At 43.1% G+C, this 14,204-nt stretch overlaps 1 protein-coding gene across 1 annotated transcript in view; it reads right to left on the bottom strand.

The window, feature by feature from the left end:
* ice1 (KIAA0947-like (H. sapiens)) overlaps positions 1 to 13,566 on the bottom strand; it is a 152,674-nt gene extending 139,108 nt beyond the window's left edge. Inside the window, exon 1 of the mRNA XM_080214491.1 lies at positions 13,411 to 13,566. Coding sequence (XP_080070617.1) covers positions 13,411 to 13,566 — 156 coding nt within the window. The remainder of the gene's footprint in view (positions 1 to 13,410) is intronic.
* Positions 13,567 to 14,204: the final 638 nt, after the last annotated feature.

Genomic DNA, 14,204 nt, shown 5'->3' with positions numbered 1-14,204 from the left:
ATTAAGTCCAATACAACACAGAATAGGCCCTTCGGCCCACAAAGTCTGCACTGATTTCTAATCCTTACTTAGACCCATTACTTGTTGCTAATACACATTCATGTGTCTATCGAGATATGCCTTGAATATTGTTAACATACCTGCTTCCACCACTTCCACTGATGGTGCATTTCTATGTGAAAAACTTTCCTTGCATGTCTCCCTTAAACTTTCCCCCTTTCACCTTGAAGCAGTGTCCTCTTGTATTTGATCTTTCCACCCTGGGAAAAAGTCTCTGACTATCCACCTCTCATAATCCACCTCTATGCCTCTCATAATTTTGTGGACCTTTACCAGGTCACCCCTCAGCCTCCGTCTTTTCAGTAGAAACAATCTGAGTTTTCCAACCTCTCCTCATATCTAAAACTCTCCAGACCAGGCATCATCCTGGTAAGACTTCTTTGCACCCTCTTCAAAGCATCTATATCCTTCTGGTATTGTGATGACCAGAACTGCATGCAATACTCCAAATGTGATCGAACCAAAGTTTTATACAACTGTAACATAACTTGCCAACTTTTATACTTGATGTCCTGACTGATGAAGGTAAGCATGCTGTAGGCCTTCTTGACCACCTTTTCCACCTATGTTGCCAATTTCAGGAACCTGTGCACCTGTACGCTCAGATCCCTCTGTATGTCAATGCTCCTAATGTTTCTGCCATTGACCGTGTAATTTGCACAAGAATTTGACCTTCAAAATTGCATCAGCTAACATTTGTCTGGATTTTGTCCAGATTAAACACCATGTGCCAATTCTCTGCTCAAGTCTGCAGTCTATCTATATCTTGTCTCTATCTGCACCTCTGTCAATTTTTGTGTCATCCACAAACTTACTATTCAGACCATCTACATTTTCCTCCAGGTCATTTATATGTACCACAAACAACAAAGGTCCCAGCACTGATCCCTGTGGAACACAACTGATTACGGATCTCCATTCTGAAAAGCATCTTCCCACTGCTACTTTCTGTCTTCTATGACCAAGCTAGTTCTGTATCCATCTAGCCAGGACACCCAAGATCCCATGAAACATTATCTTTTGTACCAGCCTACAATGGTGGACCTTATCAAATGCCTTACTAAAGTCCATGTAGACAACATCCACTGTCTTTCCCTTCTCAATCATCCTTGCCACCTCCTCAAAAAACAAACACTAATGTTTCACGTCCAGATGACCCTTGGTTAGAGCTCAGATGTAGGGGAATCTGAGTATCTCAGTGTATGAATCACAATTGGAGTTTAGCAGAAGCATCTGATTGACAAAAGTTTGGGGGATCTCTCCCCATTTCCTTACCACATGGGTATTAGGGGCTCTCTCCTCAACTCCTCCTCCACACCACACAAGTATCAGGGGCTCCCCCCCCGCCCCCCCACTTCACAGGCAATAACATATTAAGAACCACCTGCCCACGCACTCCCCACCCATACTTGTGAATGGGTGTTTTTCTTCTGAGCAGTTTGACACATACCATTGCTGTTATATTATTCACTGGTTCTGTTAATAGCGGGTGAATAGGCATGGAAGGAGCATGATTTGGCGTGAAGAGAATGAAAAGCCATGGGGAGCAGGAGTTGGGATGTGTTGACATGGGGAGGAAGGAAGCCTGGAGCCAAAGGGCTCCCAAGAGAGCCCACCCCAACTTTGCCAACCTGGCATTGCAAAGGGACAGTGCCAATCCATGCCATGTGGCACTGCCAGGATACCATGTCCCCTTCTCCCTCAAAGCTTTACTTACCCAAGTGCCCCCAGTGTATTCCCTCAACTAGTTATCATTTTTATACACCTGTTGTAAACCTTGTCAACATATGAATATTCAGTGACGGGGGATCATGTGGCTGAAATTGAGATTGAAATTTATTCAATGCATGGAAATGAGAAAGGGCAGGAACCTTATTACATCACCAGTGGGGGGGTGGGGGGCTGGGAAAAATCAGTAAACGAGATCTCACTAGTAAGAATCTATTTTCTCCACTATTGCAGGACTTTGGGTTTGTGTTGCTGTTTACATGGATGGTGAATGTCGGCTTAAAATCACCCCCATCATGTTGAAAGCAGAAAAACGGCAAGTGATAGCCAAAAGTTATTTCACAAAGATAAAGGATGTATTAATAACAAGAAAACCCAAACGAAATGAGGAAAAACTCACGAGATGCTCCATTCTATTTAGCTTTCCGTAGCCTCTGAAACCTGGGCAATAAATATCTGTGGAGGAAAACAGAGGCCTTTGCAATGTTCAGGCTAAGACATTCAAATTCCATGGGACAAGTGCAGAGGTTCTTGAAACTGCGAGGGCAAAAGAAACTCTAAAAAATAACATCCAGGAAAAGAAAATGTCATTTGATCAGAGCTGAGAAGTCACAGAGATCTCTTTTAGAAGGAAAAGTGAAGAGCAGCAGAAAGAGGGGTCGACCTAGGCAGAGTATAATGATAGATATCCGAGAGTGGTTGCAGATCAACTACAGTGAATGTGTGAGGACAGCGTAAGATAGATGAGAGTGAATTAGCATGATAGCAGATATCCTGGTCAGAGCAGTGACAAGCAGGAGAGAACAGGAAAGGAGGAACAGCAAATTCAGAAAAATACTTGTGAATGGGTGCTTTTCTACTGAGCAGTTCGACACATGCTATTGTTTTTATATTATTTACTGGTTCTGTTAATAGTGTATACGGGGTGAATAGGCATGGAAGGATCACGATTTAATATGAAGAGAATGAAAAGCCATGGAGGGCAGGAGTTGGGATGTGTTGACATGGGGCCATAAAGACAAAGGGGCTAGATAGGGGTTTGTGTTGGCATGCGTTGGTATGGAGGACATGGGGACCATGGATAGGGCATGGGTAAGATTTTTTGAACATACTTCTCAAAAGTTTCCCAAATCCAGACTATAATTCATTACTCCTCTGAGGGGCTGTGAAACATGAGTTATCCAGAAGTAGGCCCAACTACCATCATACTCCGCCTCAGTCGACCCCTCTTTCTAGCAACTCCATGAAAATTGTGAGGGCAAAGTGATGGAGCAAGCCAGATCGGGAACGCAGAGTGAGGGATCACAAACTGTACCCTTATCCTATGCCAGTGAAAATTAGGGCAGTCAGGGATGGAGGAAGGAATCCTGGAATCAGGTCCTGTCTGCCATTTTTAAATGGCTAGAGTTATACCAACTTTGTAAAAACCTGGACATTTGTGTCCGGAATTTCCCTGAGGAAAATATTCCAAGTACCTTTATTTTTCATGTATTTAGTTTCTGAGCATGTGCTTCTGTCAGTTTGAACAGTAATGCCAAATATTCAACAGAAATCACCAACTATTGCAACTAAAACCTAAACTCTCTTTTAATTCTCTAGACGTAATTATTAATCTCACAATTTGTACATCTTACTTTGTAAGATTTGGAAATACAAAAATAGACCATTATTTACGTACTCATAAAACATATTTTGCAAAGTGGTTGAATATTTCAATACCTTTCTGAAACTTATGCAGTTTTACATTTATGTCATATCCACTTTGTTTAAATATAATTGCTCATTGTAACACGGCTCAGTTTTGATTTTCTATTTAAGTAACAGGGATCAGGCTAAAAATGTGTGGAGTTGAATATAAAAGGCTTTGCCAAACTGGACACAAAATCCACAGCACCCACTTAATGATAGCAGTGAGAGATCATTCCAGGTGAGGATTACAGGATGTTAGGCATTACTGAGACTGATTTCTCTGGGGCTAGACTGGGTGCTGGTTTTCACTGGCGATGCATCTTCTGCCGCTGGTGATGAGGAGCGCTGACATCCCATTGCAAGGTTGACCTGAAACCCTTGACCTGCCAGTGACTGACCACTTGTTTTCTTTGATTTTCAACAACTGGTCACACACTGGACAACTGAAAGTTGCAATGTACAGAGTTATTACATTGGTGTAACAAATCCCTCTGGCTTCCTAGATACGAGTGAACCTTGTTAACAGACTAAACTTAATAATAAAGACTGGGGTGCGAACTTATTGGCAAGCCAAGTAAACTAGGGTGAGAGGTGAAAATTCCAGTTTGCCCATGAAGGACACGGGGCTGATATCAAAATATTAATGACATATTTTACATGTCAGTAATGAGCCCTGGACGCTATCATCTGGGCACACTTACTTTAGTTACCTCATCGGCCACTGTCTTCACCTGTGAAGATCACAGACGGCCTCCACCAATGGGGGTCAGAAGTGATGGCCTCGCCAGTGGGACTGAAGGCCATTGAAGCACCCTGAGCGTCAGGGGCAGGACCGGGCAGGGCCATTTGGGCAGAGCCAGCCTGGAACATCCAGCCTGGCACCCTGGCAATGCAAAGCGGGCGGGGCCTGAAGGATGGAATCTGAGGTGGCGGGGCATGAGGGGGATGGATCCCGAAATGGATGGAGCTATAAGGTGGAAGTTCCATAGGAAGGGGGGGAATGATGGAAAGCTGCAGGTAGGGAGCACTGATTGGTGGGGGCAACAATCAGGGGGTGAGGACGGCGATTGTTCAGACAGCAATCGGGTGCAGGGGCAATCATCTGGGGTGTTGATCAGGGTAGGGTGGGGGAGAGAATGTCCGGGGCAGCGGTTGGAGTGGCTGCACAGTGGCCTTAGAACTCAGCAGCCAGCTGCATAGGTGATCTACCCCTACCGTTTCCTCACCTACTTGGCACTCTGCTTTGAGAAATTCCACTCAAAAAATGTTGGGAATATAAGATAAAATATAAGATTTGTCCAGGTGAAGAATTGAGCTATCTTCCTCCCTGAGAGATGCACCAATCTGCTGGGTCTTTGCAGTATTTTCTGGGTTATTGTTGAACATTATTTTACAATGTGCGCAATGTTGTGTCTCAATTCCTCAAGGCAGCAAGCTTTGCAATCTATATCTGCTGCTCTGTGCCCTTGCACTTGGCCTGCAAAACCCATTAAGAAAGGCTATACATGGGCCATTGCCATTGAGTATTTTTAGAAGCGTCTTTCACCTCAGTGTAAAGCTGCTAAGTATTCCGTTCAGTTTAAAGCAGCGATGTAAGTGACGTTTGTGTAGCTTATAGTGACTGTTTGTCACATGTGGACAATTTTATTGCACTAGCATGCTTCTACACTTTTCTCTTTGCCCTGCAAAGCGTACAGGCTGTCAAAGGAGCTCACAATCAATCATAAAATCATGATTTGTGTTCAGGTCTCCAACCCAGCTTTCCTTTCATGACCTGGCTGGTTTTTAAACAGTGACTCCACTTGCTTACCACAGCATCCCAAAGAGAGAATATCACAGCAGAGAAAAAGCTATACAAGGTTCGCCAACCGTCATCTGAGGGAACTCAGCAATGATGCTAAATTTCAGTGACAGCTTTCAGAGTGAAATGTCACTTACTCACCCTGACCTTATGGAATGATGACCTCGTGCACCCGGCTATGAGCAATGAGGCTCAGCTTTCATTCTTCCCTGATTCCATGTTCAATCAGTTCTTAATCAGTCCAGATTCCTGGAAGAATTTTGGAGAGCATAAAGGATATGTGCCAACTGTAGAAACAGTATTAGGCATCGACAGTTTACAGCTTAACATACGCAAGATTATACGTGGAAATGTAATGAAGAGAATAGGTGATTTTACAAGGTGCTAAATCATATCCAGTACATAGTTAGAAGAATGAAAGTTAAAACTTATCAACAGCCTTGCATCCAACAGTCATTATCAATTCTAACCAAGGACACCTAAGCTGAGACCCACTGCGGTGGCAATGGAATATGCTGTTGATTGCCTTATTTATTCAGGTTCTAGATGCCATTTCCTTCACTGCAACATTATGAACTCACACTTCCAGCAACTTTGCAGTCAAAGTTCTTTAGAGCTGAAGGGTGCAGGGAACCTCCATCTAATGGCAGATATCAATGATTTGGATGAGGGAATCAAATATATCTCCAAGTTTGCTAATGGCACAAATGTAAGGAATGTGAATAGTGAGGATGATATAAAGAGGCTTCAAGACAATTTAGACGAGCTGATTTTTTAAAAATCATTCATGAGACATGGGCGCCCCTGACTGGCCAGCATTTATTGCCCATCCCGAGTTGCCCGAGGGCAGTTGAGAGTCAACCACATTGCTGTGGCTCTGGAGTCGCACGTAGGCCAATTGGCAACATTCTCACCTCAAGGATCGCAACATTTGGGGTTCAAGCCCCATTCCAGGACTTGAGCATATAAATCAAGGTTGACAGTGTCATACGGTGGGAGTGCTGCACTATAGGAGGTGCTGTTTTTCAGATGAGGCTCAGATGACTCAGGCTCCAACTAGCCTTCCAGGTAGGTGTGAAATATTCTATTTTGAAGAGGAATAGGGAATTTATCTCCTGTATCCTGGGAATGGGTGACAATTTTTCCCCTCAGTGGCGTGTTTTATGGTGGTGGAAGGCAGTGCATCACTTGCTGATAGCTGGATCTTATTCGGGTCTTACTAGGGTCAATGGGGTTTCATGTTGAACACTCCCATCACCGCTGAGAAACTATCAGTGGGACTGCAAGATCCTGCCGACGTAAACTGCAGCAAGATTTTGTCAAATATTTAACTCTCAATCAACATCACACAAAAAAACAATTATCTGGTCATTATCATGTTACTGTTTGTAGGAGCTTGCTCTGCACAAACTACCTGCCATGTTTCCAATATTACAACTGTGACTACACTTCAAAAGTATTTCATTGGCTGTAAAGGTCATTGAGAGATCCAAAGGCACTATATAAATGTAAATCTGTTTTTTTATCCATACTCCAATTAAATTATTTACTGTGTAATCTAACTCCAGGTCATCAGCACATTTAGATGTATGATTTGCTATTCCTTTATTAAAGTTATTTATAAATGGTGTGGAAATTAGAGACCCAAGGAATCGCTTGGATCTCTGTTAGTCGCATCCTGCCAATTTCAGTCCTTGCCTCTTTGTGAAGATGCATGAAGAGAAGGTAATGAGGTTGCTACAAGGAGGATGGTCAGAGAGATTCTTGGAACTAAATATTTTTCAATCATTCTGGTACAGAGGATTGGTTTTAATATTTATTATGGGGATGATTTGCAGTTCATCATATCGGGTTGCAATTTTTTCCACTTTTTTTTGTTTAGTCGGGGCATCATGATTGGCACGGGCTTGGAAGGCTGAAGGGCCTGTTCCTGTGCTGTACTTTTCTTTGTTCTTTGATTACCTAAAGCCGATCACGCAGTATGTTTCATTGCCACTGTCTAGATTTTCTCTTGGTCTGTTATCAGAATGTTTAGATTCACCTATTGGAAAATACATGAGTAAAAAATTATGGTTCAAATGCCTTTTCAAATTAATGTGAATGAGATAAAGCATATTATCTTCTTGAATAGATCACCTACGATTGAAATGACTTATAAATTTCTAATAGGACTAGACAGGGTAAATGCAGGAAAGATTTCCTGATGGTGTGGCTGTCCAGAACCACGGGACACAGCTTGAGGATTCAGGGTAGACCATTTAGGATGGAGATCAGGAGACATTTCTTCACCCAAAGAATAGTGAATCTGTGGAATTCATTACCACAGGAAGTAGTGGAGGCCAAAACATTGAATGTATTCAAGAGGCAGCTAAGTACAGCACTCGGGGGCAGATTATGGGGACAAAACAGTATTAGGCTATTGAGTTGGACAATCGGCCATGATCATGATGAATGGCGGAGCAGGCCTGATGGGCTGAATGGCCTCCTCCTGTCTTCTTTGTTTCCAAGTTTCCATCTGCCAGCAAGTAATAGAAAGTTGAGAAGTGTTGCATCCATTAAAAGATGGATAGGACCCTACTATTTAAGATTATTTTTGTAATGTGAAAGCAATCTGGTAGACCATTTTCTTCTGAAATTATTAACATAATTGTTTTTGAAAACTGTTTGGCTGTTGATCTGATCTTTAACCAGATAAAGCAGCTGATGTGAACACACAATTATTACTGAACATAGGAACCTCCTCAAAACAGTTTGTTTCTAAATGGCGGAAGCTAAGATCTTTGGATGAATGGAGAGATTTAGAAATCCAAGAATAGAAATCATTAAACTTTATGGTACTAGATCTAAAAAAGGTGAGCGAAATCATCGCAAGAGGGCTGGAATACAAAGGGGTGGGAGTTCAGTAACAGCAATACAGAGCACTGATTAGAATCCATCTGGAGTACTGCACTCAATTCTTGGCACCTCACCTCTGGAAGAAAATACTGGTCTTGGAAGGGGTGAAGCACAGATTCTCCAGAAAGATATCAGGGCTAAAAGGCTTAAATTATGAGGACGTAGCCTGGGTCTGCAATCCCCATGTTTATAGAGGAGAAAGAGATGACCTAACTGAGGTATTATTAGATGATCTGGGAGTGTAGATAGGGCTAAACTATTCCCTTTGGTGGGAGAGACCAGAACATATACACATATCCTTCAAATTACAGGTTGGCCACTAAGGCGATGGGTAGGTTCTTGTTAAGCAAGAATAATGAGGGCTACAGAAGCAAGGTAGATCGATGGAGTTAAATTACAGATCAGCCATGATTGAATTGTACGGTGGAAGAAGCTTAAATGTTAATCCTATGTTCCTTTTTCCGTTCTGGGTATTATTATATGATGGATGGAACTTGACAACCTCAAACCTGGAGATCCCAGTTAAATTCAATCAGAGGTACAGTTAATCTCTGACAATGTGAACTTGATATAACATTACTTAGTTAATTTTGGTATTGAATTTTAGAAGTTATGCCTGCCAAGTGTGTGTGTAAATGATATATAAAATATACTGGGTGGGATTTTCTGATGGCATGTGCCCCAGGACTAGAAATTCCCGCCCGAGGTCAATGAATCTTTGAATTGTCCGCCAAATTTTCTGTCCACCCCTGCTATGATTCCCACAGTACGAAAAGAAAATTTACCCCACTACGTTTATTCCTTCAACTGGCTAACAACATGGTTGGACCTGTTGAGTTTAGGTTTAATGTTTGACTTAGATAAACATGGTCGACATGCAGAAATTTGTTAAATGAAATAATACAATATTTCAGGACAACTTTCATATTTGTCCATAAGATCGCAGGAGATATAAAGTATTATCAAAAAGTGAAAACAGGAGCTAACAAGAAGAAGAAAAATGGGATAGTGTGTAACATAAGCTATGAGCAATCCATCTTGGTGACACCCCAGACCCATTTATCTAACTCTCCACACAAATAATGAGATTTCTGAAAGTAGGATTTCAGTTGCTGAATAATCATGGGAATAAAACATCACAAAGTAGCTGCCCTACCACAAACTGCTGATAACTGCAAAATGGTACAAATATTTGAAGAGAGTTTCAATTCCTTGCTAACCAAAGTGGATGCTGATAATGGGGATCCTTTGTGGGATTGGGACAATATAAATGAATCACTTTTGTTGCAATCTGTTTGATGAAAGAGCTACTATGAACTTTCAAGCATTACAACAGCATTGGTTGTACATCTAGTTGACAAGGCGGGTGAGAGAGAGAGCACGAGGTCCATACAACATTGATCTGCTTCATTTCACATTGTTTTCAGACAGCTCCAGACAAAACACCACAATTTTGACCAGACTGTGACCCATCAGCATTCCTAGTTACATGATTCAATGTCTTCACTGTGTCTACCCTGACATCTAAATACTGCTTTTTAAACTTATGATCTTCCTGTCCAAAAGTCATCAGCCTTCAGTGACACCAATGAAATGTGCTTCTCAAAACAGCTTAGCCATGAAGGCAAACTGGTACACCTGCAAACTATCAATGAAAATGATAGAGGTGCTTGATCCTTTCTCGTAACAAATTTTGTGGGCTGAGTTCTTTTTCTTTTCATGGTTATTATAATTTATCTTAACTCTGGACATGGTGTAACCTAAAGTTAGTTCATGCACGGAACAGAAATCAGGCTCATTACTTTCCTGCTAGGATTCGTCAATTCTCAAATTCTCTACATTCCAACCGTTTACAGCAATTTGCTAATTAGTTGAAATGCTTTCCATTGGTGGCTATGCTGTTTACTTCACCTAACATTAGTGAATAGGTGCCACACTGTTGTCCCAAAGGATGTATATAGACATCTTGGAACCATATGTGATGACCATCAATGGAACTGTAAAGTGGACCAAGTCCATGAGGTCAGTTCTCTTTTAATATCTGATTGGAGAAGTTTTAAAATTTAGTATGGGAGAAACTGCATTTTTTTTCATCCCCATTTCAATACTTGGGAAGACCTTCTCTTAGAAAAATCTTTTGAATTATGTCCTTCTAATGGTATTCTCAAGAATTTCTTACATTAGGAGACCACCTGTGAGTTATGCAGTCTATCCCAATAGAACTTAGTCTTGTTAAAAAAAGAAACTATCCAATAATTCAAATTGAGCAGCAGAAATATCACAGATTTTAAAACTAAAAATTAAAATATAAGAAGACTTGAATTCAATCCTTTTTAGTTAAGAGAAATAGACCCAAGAATGCAATTTCACTGCACTGAAGGTGATTTTCACTATGTCGGAGATCATTTGTATTACCTTGTGGCAATCCAACAATCTGCCTTGGAGGCTAATCAAGGCCTATACATCTGAGTTGGTGGAGGATGTGCATGATTCGTGCAATGGTTCTTCCTCAGAATGTGCTATCTTCTCTACAGAGCCTTCATCCTCTTCCAGCACCCACTACAGAAAAGTGTTTGCAGGAACTATGGGAGATGACAGATACGTTTTGGAATTGAAACGGTGAGAGGACTCTCCATCCTCATTGTGCAGATCATCATATTTCAATGCCTGCTGACGCCAAGTCAGCAGAAATAAGTGCTGTGCATTGTATAGTTTTGCAATATCTAATTCTGCCACCAGATATCTGGGAGAAATCCATCTCCCCCTCACCAATTCTGCTTTTCTCCAGTGCGTCCTCCTCTGCAGTGGTCAGGGTCACGGTGATTGGAGGATCAACGACGTTCCCACTTCTTCCGGGTGTTCCATAATCCCTTCGTCCACCAGCCAGAAAGAGTTAGAACCATAGAAAATTATAGTTCAGAAACAGGCCTTTTGGCCCTTCTTGTCTGTGCCGAACCAGTCCAGAAGGAGAGAACTTAAATGGGAGGACACAGTTATGGAAGGTTGCTATGAGTGTGGGCATGACATGGCAATAAAATTAGGGAATGTGTCAGTTGTGGCTGATCAGGATGGCAATGTGATTGCCTCAAAAGAGAAGAATGGGTTTACCTGAAGGATCTGTTGACCAAAGAGACAGGAAAAGGCTGAGAAAATTAGAATGAGCGTGTATGCCACTCACCTTTCCTGCCCTACTGAGATATTGAATCTCTTGTGGTACTATACCAGGAAGGCAAGAGACTCCTGTAGCTCGCCTCCTCTGCACTTCCAGCCAACCCTGCTTGGTCTCCAAGGTAGATGTATTCTACAAGAAAGATCTTCCAGAGGTTGCAGAGGTCATATTGCTAGGGCTGAAAGCAGGAGGCTATCGATGGAACCAAGGGCCACATTCTTTCGGCAGTGGCAGCTGTCTGGGTTCCTATTCAATTCAGGATGGCACACTCACTGCTACCACCATCACCACCAAGAGCTAAATCCAAGGGCTAGCAGCTCAGCAGCCTTGGGCAGAACTTCTACCTGTGATGGCCATCACTGAGGCTGCAGCTGGAAAGAGAAGGTATCTCAATGGCCAGTCATCCTCAGAGAGAAGTATGGTTTCTCGAGGAAGTGAGGGTAGGGCAGTGAAGCTCCAACAGTTGGGGTGGGGGTGGTGTGATTCTATGGCAATGGTGGAAAGGTATATGTGGGATGGTCATTGTTCCCATGTGGCCCTCCATTTTCCATGTAGTATCTATAAAAAGGGTCCACACCCCTCACCATCTCCCCCAACCCCCCCACCAGAGCCTGCAGGGAGACTACCAGGATTCACTGGACAGTCTCCTTCCAATGTGGCAGGCCCTTGCAATGCAAGGTAAATACCCATGGAGAAGGGACATAGCCCTTAATTGGATACTTCAGCAGCTCAATTGGCCTCCTGATGGGCTTTCAATATGCCAACTTTCCCACAACTGGCAAAATGGCCATAGATGTTGGGCACTTCCTACCCAATGCCTACCTGCACCATTTTACCAGCTTTCTTGTGTCTCAGCTGGTCATCAGAGGGCCTGGAACATTCTAACCCGAATATCTCTGCGAGCCCTTACATTCTCCAGCATGATGTCCAAAGAACCATGGAGTTGCCTTCCTTGTTGAGACGCCATCACTTGGGTAGTTGGCTCTCTCTTGACAATTGCAGAATGCTCCCATTCTGAACCTAACTGGGTCATCGCAAGCCGTGAAAATTCGTCAGGCAGTGTGGGTCGTGGTTATGCCTGGCTGCTCTCATTGCTTGGGACAGCCGGAAGTTGGATGCTGATGCCATAGCTCAACTGAAATGCCTGCCGCTCATACCTCCAGTTTCCAAGCACAGAGCAGGCTGATTGAACAAGGTGAAACTTTTGATGGGATTTTTAACAGTGATTTGAGAGCTTATAAGGGAAGCACGTAACCTTAATGGATTTCAATGATTGCTGGCTCTGGCGGGGATCTGGCATTGGAGCAATGGACACAACTTCAGGATTTTCAGATGCATCAGCTTTTGCTTTACATTCTTACCCTCAGTTTCAGAGGGATAATGATAGCAAATGCTAACACCACCCATCAAACTGCCGCATGCAGTCACAGCAAAAGGTGACATCTGGGCAACATTATTAATTTGACAAAAATTTAACTGAAAGGATTCTGAACAGCACTTGGAACTAGAATCATAGAATCGTACAGTGCAGAAGGGGGCCACTCAGCCCATCAAGCCTGCACCAACCACCAGGCCCCAGTCCCACAGTTTATCCTAGCTAATCCCCCGATACTAAAGGGCAATTTAGCATTGCCAATCCATGCAACCCGCACATCTCTGGATTATTGGAGGAAACCGGAGCCCCCGAAGGAAGCCCATGCAGGCACAGGGAGAACGTGCAAACTCCACACAGTCACCCGAGGCTGGAATTTCACCCGGGTCCCTGGCACTGTGAGGCAGCAGTGCTAACCACTGTGCCACCTCCAGAATTACTCTGATTAATGAGCTCAGTTTCTTCAGATCAGTGCTAGCAGGAAATTATTTGATATTTTGAATATCTGTCCACTCAAAGGTATAATTATTCAGACTGGAATTCAATAGATTTTGTGTTACTTGTTTACCCTGAATACATTGGGATAAAAACCTGATGAATAAATTTTCAGTAACATAAATAGCTATTAGTTTTTGCAAAGTCAGGATACTATAGGTCTGCTATAAATCCTTGGATTAATTTTGAATTGATACATACCTGATTTGGTCTCGGCTCTTCATCTGAAATCCCACGCAATGGGCGGAATCTTCTGTTCTCCTTTGGGGGGAGTTTGGTGATGGGGGTGAGGCATTTGATCAGTGGGACATCCCGCTGCTGCTGGTAGTAATCCAGGAGCAGTGAGGGACTCGCCATGAGGGCAACATGAGAGGCAAAACCAGCATTATTGCTTGCAGGCTTCTGGGAGAGTCCCTCATTCAAAGGCACTCAGTATCTGACTGAGTGCCACCGCCAGCCCACAATCGCCTTCTCACCATCACTGACCTATGACCTGGGATCCATCCAAAACCATAGGCTGCAGGTGGGAGCCAATTTGGCAACAGCCTGCCCTGTGGAACTGTGTTTCATTAGTGCTGCCAGCCCCTGACTGACCAGCAGCACTGGGTAGATGGGATTACTAGGGCCCTTTATCCAGGGGGGGGAGGCCCACAGCTGTCCTGTGAAAGTGCCTGAATTGGATAAGATGCTTTGAGAAAGTGACAGGGTGCTCTCTCCAGCTCGCCAGCCAAGACCCCCGTTGCCCTCAGAAGACTTCTTCCATCGGTCCTGTGAAGATATTTGCATTGAGAATGCTTACATAGATTATAAAAAATGGTCGTCCTGTTAACAGTCAACAAACCATCTTGTACAAACTTAACATTACAATGGCACAGTCGCACACTCTGTGTGCACAGATCGAATGTTCAGTGGGCAGCTGTACACATTGCCTCAGCAACTTGCCTGATTCAAAAGCTATAATCCGCTTTTGACACTGTTATTGTTTCCAGATGGCA

Source organism: Carcharhinus amblyrhynchos, chromosome 2, assembly GCF_965287045.1.
Source record: "Carcharhinus amblyrhynchos chromosome 2, sCarAmb.v2.hapA, whole genome shotgun sequence".
NCBI classification, from domain to species: Eukaryota; Metazoa; Chordata; class Chondrichthyes; order Carcharhiniformes; family Carcharhinidae; genus Carcharhinus; species Carcharhinus amblyrhynchos.
Note: the sequence above shows the minus strand (reverse complement) of the source record. Positions and strands in the feature narration are given on the sequence as shown.